Raw genomic sequence first — 19,876 nt, 5'->3', positions numbered from 1 at the left:
TTTAACATAAATGACATGTGTCATATAGAGAAACTACATTTTCAATATTAAAAAGGTCAGAGTGTCCTGTCTATTATCATAGCTATATCATCCCCTCAGTACTCAGAAATCAGTCACCAATGTGACTTACACACAGCTCTTTCTTTGAAGAAAAAGAATTATACTTCTTATTTTACTTAGTAAAGTGGGAAGAAAGAAATCAAAGGAAGCTATCTTTACTAAGAATTAATTCATTTTTCACATGACTAGTTTTCTGAAGCCCTAAAAACATATAAGTATTCTTTGATAACTGTCTTTCATTTCACATTCTTGTTCAGGGGTCAGCAAAATTTTTCCATAAAGAGCCAGAGAATAATTATGTTAGACTTTGCAAGCCTGACTATTGCAACTAGTCGACTCTGCTGCTACAGTGGACAAACAGCCACAGGCAATACATAAATGAGCATTGTTATGTTTCAATAAAACTGTTTACAAAAATAGGTACAGGTATTAGTTTGCCAATTCTGTCCTAGTTCACCCCATCTTCCTGGATTTTCCTTTAGACTGTTTGCAAGAATTCAGAAGCTATCCTGTCCACTTTCCTAGTCTAGATTCTTTCCCCAGCTCTATGCCTGAAAATACCATGGACCTTTTCCCAGTCTTTCTTGGGTACCTAGTATGGGCCAAGCATTCTTGGCACTGGGATGGATATATCAGTGAACAAAGCAAACAATCCCTGTTCTGAAATTTACATTTGGGTGACATTTGTAGAGTATACCAAAACAAAAAGACAGACGAGATGACTTTTGTTATGTTAATGAGATGACTTTTGGACCAATTGTGGGGGCTGGTTGCCAGGAGAACCAACTGTGTGATTAGAGATTTGAAACTCAGTCTCATCCCTTTCAGCACTCCCGGAAGGGGAGAGGGGCTGGAGGTTAAGTTCAACCACCAATGGCCAATGACTTAAGTCAATCATGGCTTTGTAATGGAGCCTCCATAGAAACCCAGGAGGACCACTAGTTCGCTTTTTGAGAGAGGTTCCACGTTGGAGAGCCAAAACTTCCATGGGCCACCACGCTGGGCCTCAGACTTCACGAGGGAAGAGCTCCTTTGCTGGCACCTCGTCCTATGTATCTCTTCATCTGGCTCTTGATTCCTTTGTAATACATCAGTAATTGAGTGAATAATTGGGTTTTCCCGAGTTCTGAGAACTGCTCTAGCAAGTTAATCTAATCTGGGGAATGGTTCACAGGAAACTGATTTATAGCTAGTTGGTCAGAAACACAGGTGACAACCTGGGCTTGTACCTGATATCCAAAGTGGAAGGCAGTCTTGTGGGACTCAGCCCTTTCTTTACCTGTGGAATCGCATTCTATCTCCAGGTAGATGGTGTCAGAATTGAGTTGAATTTTCAGACACTCTGCATACTTCTGAGAATTGCTTTTTGATGTGGGGAAGCAAGCGTACACACACACACACACACACACGCACACGCACACGCACACGCACACGCACACACAATGAAATTGAGTCTGAAAACCCTTTTCACTTGTCATAATACTTAGCCTGGTGATATTCATTATAAAAACATATTAGTACATATTCTTAGCTTAGTTATAAAACACCAATATATTGCTATTTCAGAATCTCTGTGTTTCAGAGACACTGATACAAATAGCAAGTGATCATTGTGTGTTGCTCTGGTTAAGGTGTAGGAAGTCTGAATCTGATTTGACTGCAAGATGTACCCTGAAAATCATTGGAATATTTTTGTTTTTTTGTTTTAAGCAAATCTTTGATATCTAGGTGTTATCATTACCCTTGTCAAACACAGAAACAGTAGAATCTTAGATAATATATTAAATACCATTAGTTGTAAATTTACAAAAATTTATGACTTACTATGTATAGATGCTTAAATCTTCTAGCTATGTCCACTCAGGCAGATTAACTTCTCTAAGCCTTATTATTAAATTGGGATTAAAATATAGCTACCTCATAGGATTATAGGACTACAGATAACATATATGTAAAGTGCCTAGAACAGTATTTGACAACATACAATAAATAATATCTATCTCCATAAAGATTAGTTAAGATGAAACACCTCATGACATTTTATAATAATTTTGGCTATATTTAATGATAAAATCTTCCAACTACTATGCATTTAAAAAGAAATTAGACTTATCGTGGTTATTAGACTTATTGTGGTGATCAATTCATAAGATATAGTCATATGATATTGAATGACTATGTTGTACACCTGAAACTAATATACTATCGTATGTCGACAATAAAAAAATCTTTTTAAATAAATTAATGACAAGATGATTCTAAATGAAGTCTAACAAGAGTGAATGCCAAGCACACTGACCATTTCACCTCTGCTCAGGGAATGAACATAGGACGGGCTGACGAGGATTCTTAGCATTAAGTGCCAACTGTAGCAGAAGCCACTTTGATTTTGATGGATGCATCCAAGCTTCTTCCAACATTAAACCTCAACAAGTCGTGAAGCTCCACAAACCAAAAATCTCAAGTAAGAATTTCCCAGAATATCTGTGTTTTGCAAGCATATTTTTTTTTTATTAACAAAAGAGTTTGAAACAGTCAAATTCAAATGAACTATGAGACTCAAAAAGTTCCAGTTTCTAATTTGCAAAATCAATACCTAATGGAAAAATTCAATGACATTTAAAAATGTAAGATTAATTCTCTTCGTCGAGTTCTTCTATGTGCGCTGGCAAATAGAGAGAGCGGCGTACCTGGCTCAGGGATTCTTTAGCCTGTCAACGAGAGAAAGAAAAGTCCCTGAGCAGAGAGCACTGGGAACATACCAGTATGGCTGCCAGAGAGGACATATTTCCTTAGGTCGATATGTACACTAAACTACTAGTGATAAATGCCGATGATATTTTATTTATATGGATCCTTTGTTAAAAGTGAGTTTAAGGTTTCTAATACATCCTTATAGTTCTTGTTATGTTAATTTTCCCCTTTGTAAGGGTTTTCCCAGTTGGTATTTAAAAAAAAAACACGTCTCTGTGACCTGTCAGCTTCCCTTTTTTCCTCGACTTTATTATCTTAAGAAAATACTACATCGAGTGCTACTTTAAGTCTTAAAGCCCAAGCTATAAACTTGTTGGAAGAACATTCCTTAGCCTTCTCGAATTGGATCATTCAAATGAAAGAGTATCCACTAAATTTTTTTAAAAAGCATCATTATATTTTTTCTAAGTAGTGACTACAGAAAATTTAAAAAAAAAAAAAAATTTAAGGCTCTTTAACTCTAATTTTTGAGTTACAAATTAAATTTAGTAGTATTTTTTCTTCAAGTTTGAGGAATGGGTAGTTTAGAAGGTACAGATAACAAAAGATATAATAATTCCTGGCTACTAAGTGAGCATGCATTGAGCAAGAGAAGATATTTTTACCAAAACTTTTTAATAAAATTACTAAGAAAAATTAAAAATCTAATTAGTTACGTGTTGAAAAGTCATCACTTGAACAATCTAGTGAGCCCACTGGGAGGCCAGAGGTAAAAGTTGCCTAAGAAATGGATTGTGAAAAAGTGCTTAACACCACAGGCTCCAGACAAACTTGTGGGTTCATACCCTGGTTTCCCACTTTCTAACATTGTATATGTAGACAAGTTACATTAAACACCTCCATTTTCTCATCTGAAAGATGGAGAAGATTAAAGAAAGACTACCATATCGATTTTTCTATTTTTAAGGAAAAGAAACTTGCAAATTCCTTTAGAGAGCTTAAAATTCTTTATCAGAGTGTTAATCTTCCTAAAATACTAATTTCTTTCATGTCTTTAATAGTACAAATCAGAAAATGAGCTTGATATTGAATTATTTTCTTTAAAAACATGTACTTGCTTAGAAATAGATTTCTATTGAAAACTATTATTTTACTATCTCAAAGTCATTTAAGACAGTTTGGAATGCACAGTTAAAGCTATCTGCGTGTTGAATACAGAAGACAATAAACCTGTAGGATATGGAATTAGTATCAGACAAGTCAACTCTTTCACTGAACAAAACCACAAACATGGAAGATTTAACCTGTGAGGATAAGTCACCAATTGTATTTCCCTGAACTAAGTTCTGGCTCCAAAAATGACCACCTGTAAGATGCTGCGTTTGCGATAACGTACCTTAGCAAGATCTTCTTTTAATTTGTTGTATTGCACCACATCGAAATGCTGTTGCTTTGATTTCTTATGAAAGTAGTGAAGAAATTGCCTAGTCTTAATAGCTGAGTAAGTATAATCCTAAAAAAGGGAGAAAAAAAGAACATGTTTTAAATGAACATAATGCCTCCACAAGAACGAGCCTTAGCAACACCAAAGCAAGGGAAGGCAGACAAGTGAAATATTTGCAGTGGCCGTCAGAGCAAGCATAAGGCAACACAAGCAAAACATTTTGTCTCAGTTGAGATCAGCTGCTCATTTCAAAAGCAAGTGAGCTAGGAAAAGAAATCACACATACTGGGACAGAAGGGAGAAAAGAGGAAATGGAGATTTTTGACAAAATAATGTATGAGATAAAGCTAAAGTTACTGGGTGTTTTACAATACAAATTCAATTTATTTATAAATGAGGGCCCCAAAAACACAAACTTGATGTGTTTATCTTAGTGCCTCTAATTTGTGAGCTGTACTATTTGTTTCTCTATAAAGGTTATGTACAGTTTCTGTGCTGTACACAAACCTCCATCCTTATGAAAAACAACAATAAAACTTATCAGCTTATAAAAACCCAGATAGCAGTAGTTCAGTAAATAAAAAGGCTTTATTGCTCATTATTTGACTTGGATAAGGAATTATTTGCAGAAGATATTCTAACTAATCATTTTCCTAACAAACTACTCACCTGTCGAGTGACTATGAAGTATGCAAAAAAGACCATGGAGTTTGCAAATGTGATGAAGTATGTCACTGGTTCCATGATATCCCAGGAGTACACCCACCACGTGAACCAAGCCAGTGCCCCACCCTGAATGGACAGCAGGGCTAAGCCAGCCCACAGGAGTCCATTGGTTTGGGCTTCTGAGCGGGCTTCGATTCTGGCTTTCATCTGAGAAAAAAAAATGACAGTTCAGTTTACAAGAAGAAAAGAAACAAAAGTAATGCACATCTGCATTAGTTTAAAGAGGTCTGATTTATAGGAAAAAAACCCAGAATTTATAAAACATGTACATTAATGAGTGATCACCTATTTCCAAATCAGTTCATTAGTAAATGGTTTTTTTAAGTTGTAGAAAAATTTTTTGTGGAAAGAAATTTTTAAATGGTATGAAAGGGTATACAATGAAGCACTCAGAAATCATCCTCTGAAACCCACCTAAAATTACATGCCTATTTTCTTCAACTCAGCAATTTCACTTCAGGGAACTCATCCTACAGGTACTCTTGCCACATGACCCATGATAGATTCATTTTTAACAGCAAAAAACCCCAAATTATCCACATGTCCCTCAAGCTGCTAAGCAGCTATAATGTAGAAGCTCTCCATGTACCAATATGGAAAACTTTCCAGGATACAGGCAGACCACAGAGATATTGCAGATTCAGTTCCAGACCACTGCAATAAAGCGAATATTGTAATAAAGAGTCACACAAATTTTTTGGTTTCCCAGTGCATATAAAAGTTGTTTACACTATGCTGTAGTATATCAAGTGCATCGTATAGCTTTATGTCTAAAAAAACGATGTACATATCTTAATTAAAAAATACTTTATTTATTGCCAAAAAATGCTAACAATCCTCTAAGCCTTCAGCAAGTCATAAGCTTTTTGCTGGTGGAGGGTCTTACCTTCAATTTGCAAAAGATGCAATATCTGCGAAGTACAATAAAGCGAAGAGAAATAAAATGAGGTGCACCTGTATACTGTTAGTGAAAAAAGGCGAGAATAATGTGTAATAGACTGTGCTCTTTTCTAATAAAGAGAAGAAAATAATGTTTGTATTTGTACATAAAGAAAATCTGAAATGGTTCACAGGTGTGGGAATATGGTACTAGGAGGACTGTGGGAGGAAAATTTTCCATTGGCCACCTTTTTAGTTTCTTAAATCTTATACAAGTAAAAACATCACCAACTTTTTAAAAAGTAAGGAAAAAAATGTAGGTGCCCAACCCAACAAATAATATAAAAAAGCCCCTCTCTCTGTCATCCCCTAGGTATCCTAGGAAGCAATCAATATTAAAAATTTATCTCCAGAAACTTTCTATTCATATACAAAGATACACATACACACACTCATATTTAAAAATCACAAGTGGGATCACAAATTTAAAATATGTAGTTTTTTCCCTTAAATTAGAACAAACAGACTCCTGCCCCACCCCACCCCCAAATGTTACTTTTTTCTCTACCATTGATTAACTTCAGATGTTAGGAAGGTTTCTCTAACTTTCCAGCTATAGTTCTGTTAAGCAGAGCTGGGGCCATAGGCCTATTCACTAAAAAGGAAACTGGTAGTACTGCACTTGGTACACCCCAGCTCGTGTTACACTCATTTAGAGACATTACAGCCCGTCCATGGAAATGAAGCAGAGCACAGAGGTTAAGATGGCAGCTGCAGAGTCAGACCACCAGAGTTCAAGTTTTGGCTCTACCATATGTTATCTATGTTTCTTTACTGTCTCAGTTTCCCCATCTGAAGAAAGGGAAAGATAACAGTACCAAACTCACAGCTTATTGTAAGGATTAAAGAAAATAAGCATATGCAGAGCATTCAGAAAAATGCTCACGTGGAGAGCGCTCAATAAATATAGGGTGTTATTTTCAAACAGACTCAACGGTTATTTTCAAACCTCTTCAAGGGGCTGCAGCTGTCCCTTCAGGTGGTCGATTTTCTCCAGTAACTGGTGCTCCCTCTTTTTCTGAAACTCTTCTAAATGCAAGGCTGTAAACAGTCTATGAACCAAGGATTTCATGTTTTCCATCTCAGTAGTGTGCTCACTATTCAGTTTTTCTGACAAAAGATACAAAGGAAACATAAGGAGTCATTATGTTTTTTTTTCTCTACAGTCTGTAAGTCCAGGAAACCAAATCTGAGTCCCCAGGGCTGGCCACTGTGGCTGATCCCCTGAGCCCTCTCAATTCCTGGAGCGGCATTTTGTATTGGCCTTTCTTCTGGTCTCAGGTTATTCCATTAGTCCCCCTCATACACAAACAATCTGGAATGATGAATTACGAGACAGTAGGTTTAAAACTCATTATGTTTTTGTTTGTCTTTTTTCTTTATAATATGACTTTTACCGTTTCTTTAAAAATCTTCATGCAGGAAGTATAAGGGGGATAACTATCTATCAGAATGCAGGTGAATACCTCACCTTAGTTTGTAACATATTAATTTATGGGCTCAATTTTCTACCTGAATGCAATCCAATATCCTTCCTGATGTCCGCCAACCATCATTTAGACAGAAAATGAACAAGGAAACAGCGGCCTTAAAAGATACATTAAACCAGATTGACTTAATTGATATTTTTAGAACATTTCACCCCAAAGCAGCAAAATATATATTCTTCTCAAGCGCACATGAAACATTTTCTAGAATAGATTACATGTTAGGCCACAAGACAAGTCTCAATAAACTTAAGAATACTGAAATCATATCAAACATCTTCCCTGACTGTAATGGTATGCAACTAGAAGTCAATTACAAGAAGAAAACTGAAAAACACCCAAACACATGGAGGCTCAATAACACACTACTAAACAATGAATGGGTTAACAACAAGGTCAAGAAGGAAATCAAAAGATACCTTAAGACAAATGAAAATGAAAACACAACCACCGCAAAACCTATGGGACATAGCCAAAGCAGTTCTAAGAGGGAAATTCATAGCAATACAGGCCTACCTTAAGAAACGAGGAAAATCTCAAAAAAAAAAACAATCTAATCTTATACCTAAAGGAATGAGAAAAAGAAGACAATCAAAGCCCAAAGTGAGTAGAAGGGAGAAAAAAATCTGAAAAGAAATAAACAAAATAGTTTTTAAAAAAAAAACACAAAGATCAATGAAACCAAGAGCTGGTTCTTTAAAAAAAAATCAACAAAATTGATAAACCTTTCACCAGATTCATTAAGAAAAGCAGAGAGAAGACTCAAATAACTAAAATCAAAAGTGAAACAAAAAAAGTGACAATTGACACTACAGAAATACAAAGGGTTATAAAAAATACTACAAACAATTACATGCCAATAAATTGGACAACCTGGAAGAAATGGATAAATTCTAATAAACATATAATCCTCCAAGACAATAAGAAAATCTGAACAGGTCAAAAACAATAAGAAAATCTGAACAGGTCAATAACTACTGATCAAATTGAATCGGTAATCAAAAAACTATCCGTAAAGAAAATACTGAACCAGGTAAATTTTACTAAACATTCAAGAAGAATTAACACCTATCCTTCTCAAACTATTCCAAAAAATTGAAGAGGAGGGAAGGCTATCAAGCTCATTTATCCTGATACCAAAACCATACAAAGACACTACAAAAGTAAAATGAAATTATAAGGCCAATATCCCCAATGAACGTAAATGCAAAAATCCTCAGCAAAATATTAACAACTTGAATTCAGCAATACATTAAAAAAATCATACATAATGATCGAGTGGGATTTATTCCTGGGATACAAGGCTGGTTAAATATCCACAAATCAATTAACATGATACATCACACAAACAAAATGAAAGATAAAAATCATAAGACCATATCAACAGATGTAGAAAAAGCATTTAACAAAATTCATCTTCATGATAAAAACCCTAAGCAAAGTGGCGATAGAGGGAATGTATCTCAACATAATAAAGGCCATATATGACCAACCCAGAGCTAATATCATGCTCAATGGGGAAAAGCTAAAAGTGTTTACCTTAAGATCAGGAACAAGACAAGGATGACCATTTTCACCACTTGTATTCAACATAGTATTGGAAGTACTAGCCACAGCAATCAAGCAACAAAAAGTAATAAAAGGCATCCAAATTGGAAAAGAAGAAGTAAAATTGTCATTACTTGCAGATGACATGATACTGTATGGAGAGAACCCTAAAGACTCCATCAAAAAACTAAATAATAAATTTAATATAAAAGGAGGATATAAAATTAATATTCAGAAATAGGTTGCATTTATATACACCAATAACCAACTATCAGAAAGAAAAATTAAGAAAACAATTCTATTTACAATTTCATCAAAAACAATAAAATACCTAGGAATACATTTAACAAGGGTAAAAAACCTATACTCAGAAAATCATTTAAGTCATTGAAGAAAGAAATTGAAGAAGACACAAATAAATGGAAGCATATACCATGCTTATTGATAGAATTAGCATCGTTAAAATGTCCATACTACCCAAAGCGATCTACAGATTCAATGCAATCTCTATCAAAATACCTATGGCATTTTTCAGAGACCTAGAAAAAATAATCTTAAAATTTGTATGGAACCACAAGACCCTGAATAGTCAAAACAATCTTGACAAAGAACAAAGTTGGAGGTATTCCACTACCTGACATGAAACTATACTAAAAGGCTATAGTAATCAGAACAGCATGATAGTGGCATAAAAACAGATATATAGATCAAGAGAATAGAATAGAGAACCCAAAATAAACCCATGACTATATGGTCAATTAACCTATCACAAAGGAGGCAAGATACAATGGGGTAAAGATATTCTATTCAATACATGGTGTTGGGGAACCTGTACAGATACATGAAACTATACCACTAGCAAAAGAATAAAACCAGACCACTTTCTTACTCCACATACAAGAATAAACTCAAAATTAAGTAAAAATTTAAATGTAATACCTGAAACCATAAAACTCCTAGAAGAAAATAAACACAATAAACTCTTTGACATTTCTCTTAGTAATATTTTTTGGATATGACTCCTTGGGCAAGGGAAACAAAAGAAAACATAAACAAATGAGACTACATTAAACTAAAAATTTTTACATAGCAAAGGAAACCATGAACAAAATGAAATGACAACCCAAATGGAAGAAGATATTCAAGAATGATATATTCAGTAAGGGGTTAATATCCCTAACACCAAGAAACAAACAATCTGGTTAAAAATCAAGCAGAGGACCTGAATAGACATTTCTCCAAAGAGCACATACAGTTGCCCAATAGACATATAAAAAGATGCTCAACACCACTAATCATCAGAGAAATGCAAATTAAAACCACAATTAAAATCACCTTATACTTGTCATGATGGCTATCATAAACAAATCAACAAACAGTAAATGTTAGCAAGAATATAGAGAAAAGAGAATCCTTGTGCACTGTTGGTGGGACTGCAAATTGGTGCAGCCACTATAAAAAAAAACAGTATGGAGGTTCCTCAAAAAATAGAACTACCATATGATACAGCAATTCCAATTCTGGGTATTTTTCTGAAGAAATCCAAAACACTAATTCAAAAAGATATATGCATCCGTATTTTCACTGCAGCATTATTTACAATAGCCAAGATATGGTAGCAACCTAAGTGTCCATTGATAGACAACTAGATAAAGAAGTGGTACATATATACAATGGAATATTACTCAGCCATAAATACAAATGAAATCTTACCATTTGTGACAACATGGATGGACCTAGAAGGTATTATGCTAAGTGAAATAAGTCAGAGAGAGAAAGACAAATACCATATGATTTCACTCATGTGTGGAATCTAAAAACAAAACAAAAAGAAACAAACTCATAGATAGAGAGGACAAACTGATGGTTGCCAGATGGGAGAGGGGTTGTGGGGAATGGGTGAAAAAGGTGAAGAGATTAAGAAGTACAAATCGGTAGTTACAAAATAGTCACAGAGATGTAAAATACATAGGGAATATAGTCAATAATATTGTAATAACTATGTATGGTGTTAGGTGGGTACTAGACTCACAGGGGCATCACTTTGTAAGTTATATAAATATCTAACTACTATGCTATACACCTGAAACTAATATAATGTCGAATGTCAAGTGTAATTTTAAAAAATTTTAAATATTATGTTTACAAAAAAAGGGAAGACATTGTGTTTGTTTTCAGATGACATGATTATCCATATAGAAAATCTGAAAGAATCAACAACAACACCACCAAAAATCCCTCTTGGAACTAATAAGCAATTATAACAAAGTTGCGGGATACAAGATTAATATATAAAAATCAATCTCTTACATACTAGCAATAAACAAGTGGAATTTGAAATTAAAAACACATCACTATTTACATTTTCACCTAAAAACTGAAATACTTAGGTATAAATCTAACAAAATATATACAATCTGTATACGAGGAAAACTACACAAGTCTGATATATCAAAGAACTAAATATATGAAGAGATATTCCATGTTCATGGATAGAAAGACTCAATATTGTCAAGGTATCAGTTCTTCCCAAATTTATCTATAGATTCAACACAATTCCAATCAAAATTTCATGCAAGTTATTTTGTGCGTATCAACAAAGTGATTCCAGGATTTATACGAACAATCAAAAGATCCATAGCCAACTCAGTATTAAAGAAGAAAGTAAGAGGATCGACACTACCCAACCTTAGGGCTTCTTATAAAGCTACAGTAGTCCAGACAGTATGGTATTGGCAAAAATATTGTCGAATCGATCAAGGGAACAGAATAGAGAACCTAGAAATAGACTCACATAAATATAGTTAACTTATCTTTGATAAAGGAGCAAAGGTAATCAATGGAGCAAAGACAGTCTTTTCAACAAATGGTACTGGAAGAACTGGACATTCATATGCAAAATAACAAATCTATATTCAGACTTTACACCCTTCATAAAAATTAACTCAAAGTGAAATATAAAATACAATAAAACTCCTAGAAGATAACATGGGAGAAAACCTAGATGACATTTAGATAAAATAAAAGGTACAGTCCTTGGACTTCATTAAAATTAAAAACATCATAAAAAAATAAATTTATTTTAAAAAATTTCATAATAAAAACGCATAAATAAAAAAAAAATTAAAAACCTGCATTCCGAAAGACAATGCCAAGGGAATGAGAAGACAAGCCACACATTAGGAGAAAGTTTTGCAAAAGAGATCTGATAATGAATTGTTATCCAAAACATACAAAGAAATCTTAACCCAACAATAAGAAAATGAACATCCTGCTTAAAAATGGGCCAAAGACTTGAACAGACACTTCACCAAAGAAGATATACATGGTAAGTAAGCATTTGAAATCATGTCAATAGACAATTCAAAATTAAAACAATAATGAGATATGACTACACTAGCTATTAGGATGGACATAATCCAAAACACTGATGAGAATGTGGAGCAATAGTAACTATCATTCACTGCTTCTGTAAATGCAAAATGGCACAGCCACTTTGGAAGAAAAGTGGCCAGTTTCTTACAAAACTAAACATACTCTTACCTTATGATCCAGCAATCATGCTCCTTGGTATTTACCCAAACGAACTGAAAACTATGTCCACCCAAAAACTTGCACACAGATATTTATAACCACTTTATTCATAATTGTAAAAACTTGGAAACATCCAAGAAGCCCCTCAGTTGGTGAATGAATAAAAAAACTGTGATGCATCCAGACAATAGAATATTATTCAGCACTAAAAAGAAATGTGCTATCAAGCCATGAAAAGACCTGGAGAAAACTTAAATTCATACTACTAAGTTAAGGAGGCCAATCTGAAAAGACTGCATATTGTATGGTTCCAACTGTAAAAGGTTCTGGAAAGGCAAAACTATGGAGACAGAAAAAGATCAGTGGTTGCCATGGGTTGGGGGAGGTGGAGAAATGAATAGGCAGAATACTGAGGATTTTTGGTCAGTGAAATGATTCTGTATGATACTACAGTATGGACAAATGTCATTACACATTTGTCAAAACCTATAAAATGTGCAACACCAAAAGGGAGCCCTAATGTCAACAATGGACTTCAAGTGATGATGATGTGTCAACGTAGGTGCATAGACTAACAAAGGGACCACCCTGGGGCTTGACAGTGGGGGAAGCGGTGGGGAGGGGAGCAAAGAGTATATAGGAACTCTGTACTATCTGTTCAATCTTACACATTTGTCAAAACCTATAAAATGTGCAACACCAAGAGGGAGCCCTAATGTCAACAACGGACTTCAAATGATGATGATATGTCAGCGTAGGTGCATAGACTAACAAAGGGAACACCCTGGGGCTTGACAGTGGGGAAGCTGTGGGGAGGGGGGAAAAGAGTATATAGGAACTCTGTACTATCTGTTCGATCTTGCTATGAACCTAGAACTACTCTAAAAAATAAAGTCTAATTAAAAAAGAATTAAGAACTGTACAACAATACACACTTGTGTTCATGATTTCCAGGCCCACTTCTTAACCCAATAATGTCAGATTAAGCATTCAAGTTCCTAAAGTGAAGCATTAAAAGTTTAAAAAGAATAGACGAAACTAAAAGCCTTCCTAGGCAACTTCTAATGATCATTTATTTACACCCCTGCTAGAAAAGCTTAGACATGGTTCTCCAAAGCCTTCTTGGTCTTTTGGTTATTTAAAAAGATTAAGACAAGGCTTCTCCCCATATATGCCCCATAGCTAAAGGGAAACACAAAGAGAGTTGCATAGCTGTGTTTCTTACCTTTCTTGGGACACCGTACATCATATGTTACTTTATTAATGACAACTTTAAAATCATTCATTAGCAAAATTTCCATCAAGGTTGAACCTGCAATCTCACTGCCATCTGAAAGAAAGTAATGCAAAAATATGTCCTTTTTTTAGAACAGTAAGAACCATTTTCCAACATATAGAGAACTACTAACCCAGGTCATTACAATATGGTAGTGGACATCTGCCATTTGGGGGGCTCCCCATACCCAATGCTGTTCCCACTGGGAGGTGTCCTCCCTTGTTCTACTATCCATTCCAATGGACCAAGCAGAGCAGGCAGGTGCTTCCTCTCTCTCCCTCTGTCAGCTGGACTGGGATCCAGACTGATGTCCCTGGTAAGACGACCGCATCTTCAGACAGTCATGCAAAGATTCAGGACAGGTGGGAACTCTTCACAGCAAGGCCAGAGCAGCTGAGGGGGCAGTTGTGGGATGGGGGTGTCACAGCAGAGCTCATGAGGCTGTTCCGGGGCCAACCGGGTCTCTGAGGTGTCCTCCCCCGGTTCCTGCCCTCTTCTGAGCCTGGCTTTCCATCAGTCACAATCTCAAGAGTCTGCTAACACACCCCTTGCCGGAGTCCGTTTCTGTTGCTTACAGCCAAGCCTACTGGTATGTACAGGCACACAGGGAGGAACATTTTCAAAAGCCTGCCTTGCTCTTGTTTTTAATTTTTAGAGGTGTTTGATTTGTTAGTTGAAACTTGGTGGCCAAACAGCACTACAAACTACCACACACATAGGACCCCTTGCTTTTCTAGCTTGGGAAACATGAAAAGAGGCAAAGCTGAGAAAGGTGGGGGTGGCAGGGAAAGTAACAGACATAATTAAACCTAAGGAGTAAATTTGCATTTCCGTGGTTTATTTTAGGAAGTGGGGATGGGGTGAGAAGTAGGAGAGATTCTAACAGGAATTAAAATTTCATAAAAACACTTCAGAAAAAAACCTCTCTTGGAAAATTTTAACCTCGGCGCGCTTTGCACAGCTTCTCATATAGCCTAGTTTGTGTTATTACACTTTTGAACTAAAGTTAATGTAGCCCAGGTGTTAAGAAAGCAAACTCACGGAACGAGATGCAAACAACTGGCTCTGGGTATGAGTTTCTCTATCATTACTCCTTCAGAACGGTCCCCTTATAACTACATGTTATGAAGTCCAGGATGAGAATGTTCTCCTGGCCTGCCATTTGCTTGGCTATATTCAACCAGAGCTATTTCAGCTATGTTAATATGCGCGATGGCAGAAATACTGCTAGTAAAATCAGGAAGCCCCTGGTTGCCTGCCTCCTGTCTGGCTCTTTGTAGTTCTTTTGTTCCAGAGGCAGTCAGTCAAGACTGCACCTGAGTCTGTTTCTAGAATTTGGCTGTTTGGGTTCCTGTTCATCAGTTGGGGTGAAATCATTTTCCCTGGAACTGCCAAATGATTCAACGCACACTATGGGCAAAACTGTGACAAGCTTAGAATACGCCTTTCATGCCCAAATTAAATGCAGGCAAATTCCACCCACAGAGCCTCATTTTAAAAAGATCGGCAACACACTAATCATTTTATCTGACTTAGCAAGTGTCATTTAAAAATTTACCTTTAAATGACTTCAAACCAGGTCCTTAAAATATTACTATAAAAACAACTACATATGATTTCTCAGTTGAAGTACTACATTATCCTTCATACTAATGTAAGAACAGCAAAAGATTGACGTGAAACACTTTGGAGAAGAGCTAATGATATCGTGTTGAATTTTTCACCTATCCTTGGGCAAGTATTCATTCAAATCCCAATAAAGTGTTTTCACTTGGTCTAAAAGCTCTCTTTCTCTAACATTTCAAGTGTTTTTATTTGTTTGTTTATGTTTCAAAGTCACTCAATTTTTAGAAATAAGCAGGGTATACACATCCATCATTGCTTTAACCTCTCTTATTTCATTCATTTAACAAGTATGTATTGAGTACACACTACCTACCAGGCAAGTACTGTGCTCAAGGTTTGCATCCACCTGCTCCTAGAAGCTTAGGAGGGCAGGCCCTGGGGAAGGCCCACGGGTGTTCAGTGCTCCTGTGACTCGGGGGAATGTGTCTAGTTCATTGGAACTAGATGGAGTATCAGGCCATTGTGGCCACAGGACTAAAACCCTATTCCCTGACTGGTTTTATCAGGAAGAAAGCTTCCCTTCCAGTTAAATATAAAGCCCTCACAATAACCTACAAGGCTTTCCCCAATCTGCCACTCACCTCTACTTCCACCCAGCTCCCTTTTTTGCAGCCAGAGAGTTGGCTCCCACCTCAGGGCCTCTGCCTGGAGAGGTCTTCTGCCCTCTACAGAGCTCTCTCACCTCTTCCAGGTCATCACTCAAATGTGACCTTAGGGAGCAAGCACCTCCCCCCACAACTCACACATTCTCCCCACCTCATTCTGCTTTATTTTTCTCCGTAACACTTATTATCTATTATTTTATATATTTTATTTCTTTACCTTGTTTCTTTCTCCTTTTAAAATATACGCTCCATAAGAGCTCGAGTTTTTATCTCTGTTTTTCTTTGCTCTACCACTCAAATGTGACCTTAGGGAGCAAGCACCTCCCCCCACAACTCACACATTCTCCCCACCTCATTCTGCTTTATTTTTCTCCGTAACACTTATTATCTAATATTTTATATATTTTATTTCTTTACCTTGTTTCTTTCTCCTTTTAAAATGTACGCTCCATAAGAGCTCGAGTTTTTATCTCTGTTGTTCTTTGCTCTACCTCTAGCAACTAGAACAGTATCTGGCATATGTTAGGCATTCAATAAATATTTGTTGAGTAAATAAATTCTTTAATCTCCATTTTTCCAACTTCTATATCTACCCTTTATTAGTTCTGAACTTGAATAGAGAAGAAGAATGCCTATTTCCTTTTCAAAATTGCAACAGTATCCAACTTTTAAATAAGTATTTTAATCATCTAATAGTACCATAAAATAACAATGCAAATTTACTCATTTACCTATCCATTGTGGCCTCTGTAGGTTGAGCTTGGGTAAACAATCATTTATTCTATTTTAGGAACAGTAGGTCTAAGACCATTTCAGACCACAAGGACATAAAAACTATATTTTAAATTTAAAATGTCTAAATGATTAACCACATGTGCTCGTATTAAAAACTATACACATATTCTTCCTGAGGAGAACTAATTCTGTCAAAAAACATACTAGACTGCAATTGCCTCATAACAAAGATAAATGCGCTGTTTGTGTATTTTAATTACTCACTGGCTATTTTAATCATTGAAACTGCATTTCATTTTATTATTCAAATTTTGCTGAAAATTACACATTGATGCCTGTGTCATTAAGATTTTTTCATAGAAAAGTTTTCAGGCTAAGTTTATGAAATAAAACTGCAACTTAATGGACTAATAAAATCTATTCCATTAATATTTATTCACCAGTTAATTTTTTTATATTACTGATTATAAAAATGAAGTACTCAGTAAAGACAAACCATTTATTATATAAAGTATTAAAGAATCAACTTCTTTCCAAAAAAGTAAAGAACTAAAGATTCAGAAAAAGAAAAAGACGGAGCTGAACAAAATATACATATATACCTGCTGTATTAAAGAATCAACTTCTTTCCAAAAAAGTAAATATCTAAAGATTCAGAAAAAGAAAAAGACAGAGCTGAACAAAATATACATATATACCTGCCGTGAAGATGGCTGCTGTTTTGACACCTTTATCTTCATTTTGTAGGTCCTGAAGGAATGAACCAACTGTTGATGACATGGGTTTGACTACAAACTGACAGCGCTCTTTTCTGGATGGCAAAGTAAGTGTTATCAAAGGAAGGCCATGTCTGTAACTAATAGTTATTTCTGTTAAGAAAAAGAATATAATGTAGAAATGGATAAATTTTACTTTATAAAAATAACTTTAAAATACAAAAATTCTAAAAGAAGTGCTTAAACGCGAAATTCATAAATCTGTAATCATTTGCATGGCTCTTATAGTGCCTTCACCATACTACGGTTTACTTATTTCCTCACCATTCTATGATGTTTTGTTATAGCACGTACCACACTTTATTATAATCATCTTAGAGTCTTCCTAGGTCAAGAGTTAAGCTCTTGAGGGCAAAAACTGCTTCTAATTCATCTATAATTCCTCTGACTGCTGGGTAGGAGATTGCCAAACGACATCAGAGATATTATAGGAACAGAAAGGGAGGAATTGAACAGAGCCAGGTATAGGGTGGCATGGGGTGGGGGAAACACAAGAAAAGTCTGTTTTGCTCAAAACTCATATTTCTCACCTTGTTTGGAAGAATGGAAATAAATTAGCATAGGAACCAAACAAAGAAGTGCTAAGAAAGCTTACCATCAGGTGGCACCACTGTACTATAAAGATGTGATTGACAGTATTTCAGATTTCCACACAGCTTCACACAAAAAACCTGCAAGAAAGATTATTTTTTCTTTTAGAAAAAAGGATAAAGTTAAAATAAGTATCTTTACCTGAAGATTCCTTTTAACCTTATATAGCAACAAGCACAATGAAAAATTCAGGTTCCCGTAGGCATCCAGGTAAGCCCTCAGAGAAGCTCACTAAATCTTTCCGGCTGCACGACAGCATGCTGCAGAGGTGACACCAGGACAGTGTTCTCAAGCTGAGGTGTGAGAACTCCTGAAAAACCTAGAGGTCCGTGAGAATTTTTAAATTGGGTCCTTCCTTTTAGGTGATCATCTAAAATAAGTGGATATAGTATATTCTGGATATTTGCCTCTCAAAGTACGGGCCCTGATCTGGAAGCATCAGCATGCCCTAGGAGTTGATTAGAAATGCAGAATCACAGACCGAGCCCGGAAGGACAGAGCTTGAATATGCATTTTAACAAGATCCCCAGGTGATCCTCATGCATGTTAGACGTTGATAAACACTGCTCTACTAGACTGTGTTGACCAGTATGGTAGTCACTGGCCGCAGGTGGCCATTTAAATTTAAATTTAAATTAATTAAAATTAAATAACACTAAAAATTCAGTTTCTCAGAGTCACCTTTGACCCATTTCAAAAGCTCCACAGCTCCCTGTGCTGAGTGCTACTGTATTAGACGGCACAGGAAGAGAACATTTCCATCACTGCAGAAAGTTCTGCTAGATGGTTTTCTGGTTTCTCTAGGGCATTTTGCTTGTGTTTTTCTACTTTTCATGAAAAGGTTTGTTTTAGTCTTCCTTTTCTACCACTTTAGAAACTGCAGATTGAGTGGTTTAAGTGTTTAACACGCAAACAGACTTCATTATAACTTTTCTAACAAAGTCTCAAGGTTTTCATTATCTTCGCCCTCGCCCTGTGCCCGACAAGGGTATTCACATGGTCTAGGGATCCGCTGCTAGGTCCAGAATATCTGAACGGTTGCCTGTCTGCGGAGCATGTTTTCAGAGTTTGCACTGGTGTCTGTAACTACAGTTGTACTGGCTGTTTAATACCAAAGGCCAAGTGACATCATGGTGCAGTCGGTGTGTGAACAGAGACAGAACTGGGGTGGCAGAAGGAAAGGGCGCTGAAGAGCCGGTTCACAGGCATCTGGAGCTCAAAAGAACTTGTGCCAGAGGAATTAGTACCAGAGTCACACCACGGTAGCTGTTTCATACTGATCCAGCTTTTTAAATGCATCACTTTGCAGTAGTTTATTAACAAACAACTTGCCAGCAATTATGCAATGAAGAATTCTTTTATAAATTGCATTTTTTAAGATTTCATTTGTATGAGGGTACATTATCAAATTTAAGTAATAAATAGTTAAAAATGCTTTCACTGCTAGAAAAAATAAAATGACATAGACTCAATGTTTCATTATGCTCAAAATCGAAACAATCTCATTAATAAGTAAAACATTCAAATACATATTTCTGGTGTTAAGCATAACCTAGGTAATTAGTTTCCAAAAAACATCACCTGTCACATTAACTTCAGACTGTCATTTGAATTTTATTTTAAAAATATAATTCACTACGAAGATGAGAAAAAACCTATTTCTTAAAATAGATGCAACTCTCAATAAATAAATATATGTCGTAGAGTTCTCCAAGTTTGATAATGGATATTACGATATTGTCTATTACTTTTTGTAAAGTTACATATAACTGAAAAAAATGGATTCATTTGAAAATTAATTCTCTACCAATATATGTCTTTTACACTATTTAATG

The 19,876-nt window shown here is 35.7% G+C and overlaps 1 protein-coding gene across 1 annotated transcript in view; it reads right to left on the bottom strand.

Moving 5' to 3' along the window:
• Nucleotides 1-2,545: 2,545 nt before the first annotated feature.
• The window catches only part of MCUB (mitochondrial calcium uniporter dominant negative beta subunit), a 33,022-nt gene continuing 15,691 nt past the window's right edge, over nt 2,546-19,876 (bottom strand). Inside the window, exons 2-8 of the mRNA XM_006918912.3 lie at nt 18,046-18,121; nt 17,373-17,543; nt 13,658-13,762; nt 6,813-6,973; nt 4,868-5,071; nt 4,151-4,267; nt 2,546-2,771 (exon numbers count right to left, since the gene is read on the bottom strand). Coding sequence (XP_006918974.2) covers nt 2,694-2,771; nt 4,151-4,267; nt 4,868-5,071; nt 6,813-6,973; nt 13,658-13,762; nt 17,373-17,543; nt 18,046-18,121 — 912 coding nt within the window. The 3' untranslated portion in view covers nt 2,546-2,693. The remainder of the gene's footprint in view (nt 2,772-4,150; nt 4,268-4,867; nt 5,072-6,812; nt 6,974-13,657; nt 13,763-17,372; nt 17,544-18,045; nt 18,122-19,876) is intronic.

The sequence above is a fragment of the Pteropus alecto genome, unplaced genomic scaffold, assembly GCF_000325575.1.
Source record: "Pteropus alecto unplaced genomic scaffold, ASM32557v1 scaffold5, whole genome shotgun sequence".
NCBI classification, from domain to species: Eukaryota; Metazoa; Chordata; class Mammalia; order Chiroptera; family Pteropodidae; genus Pteropus; species Pteropus alecto.
This window is presented reverse-complemented; position numbering and strand designations above follow the sequence as displayed.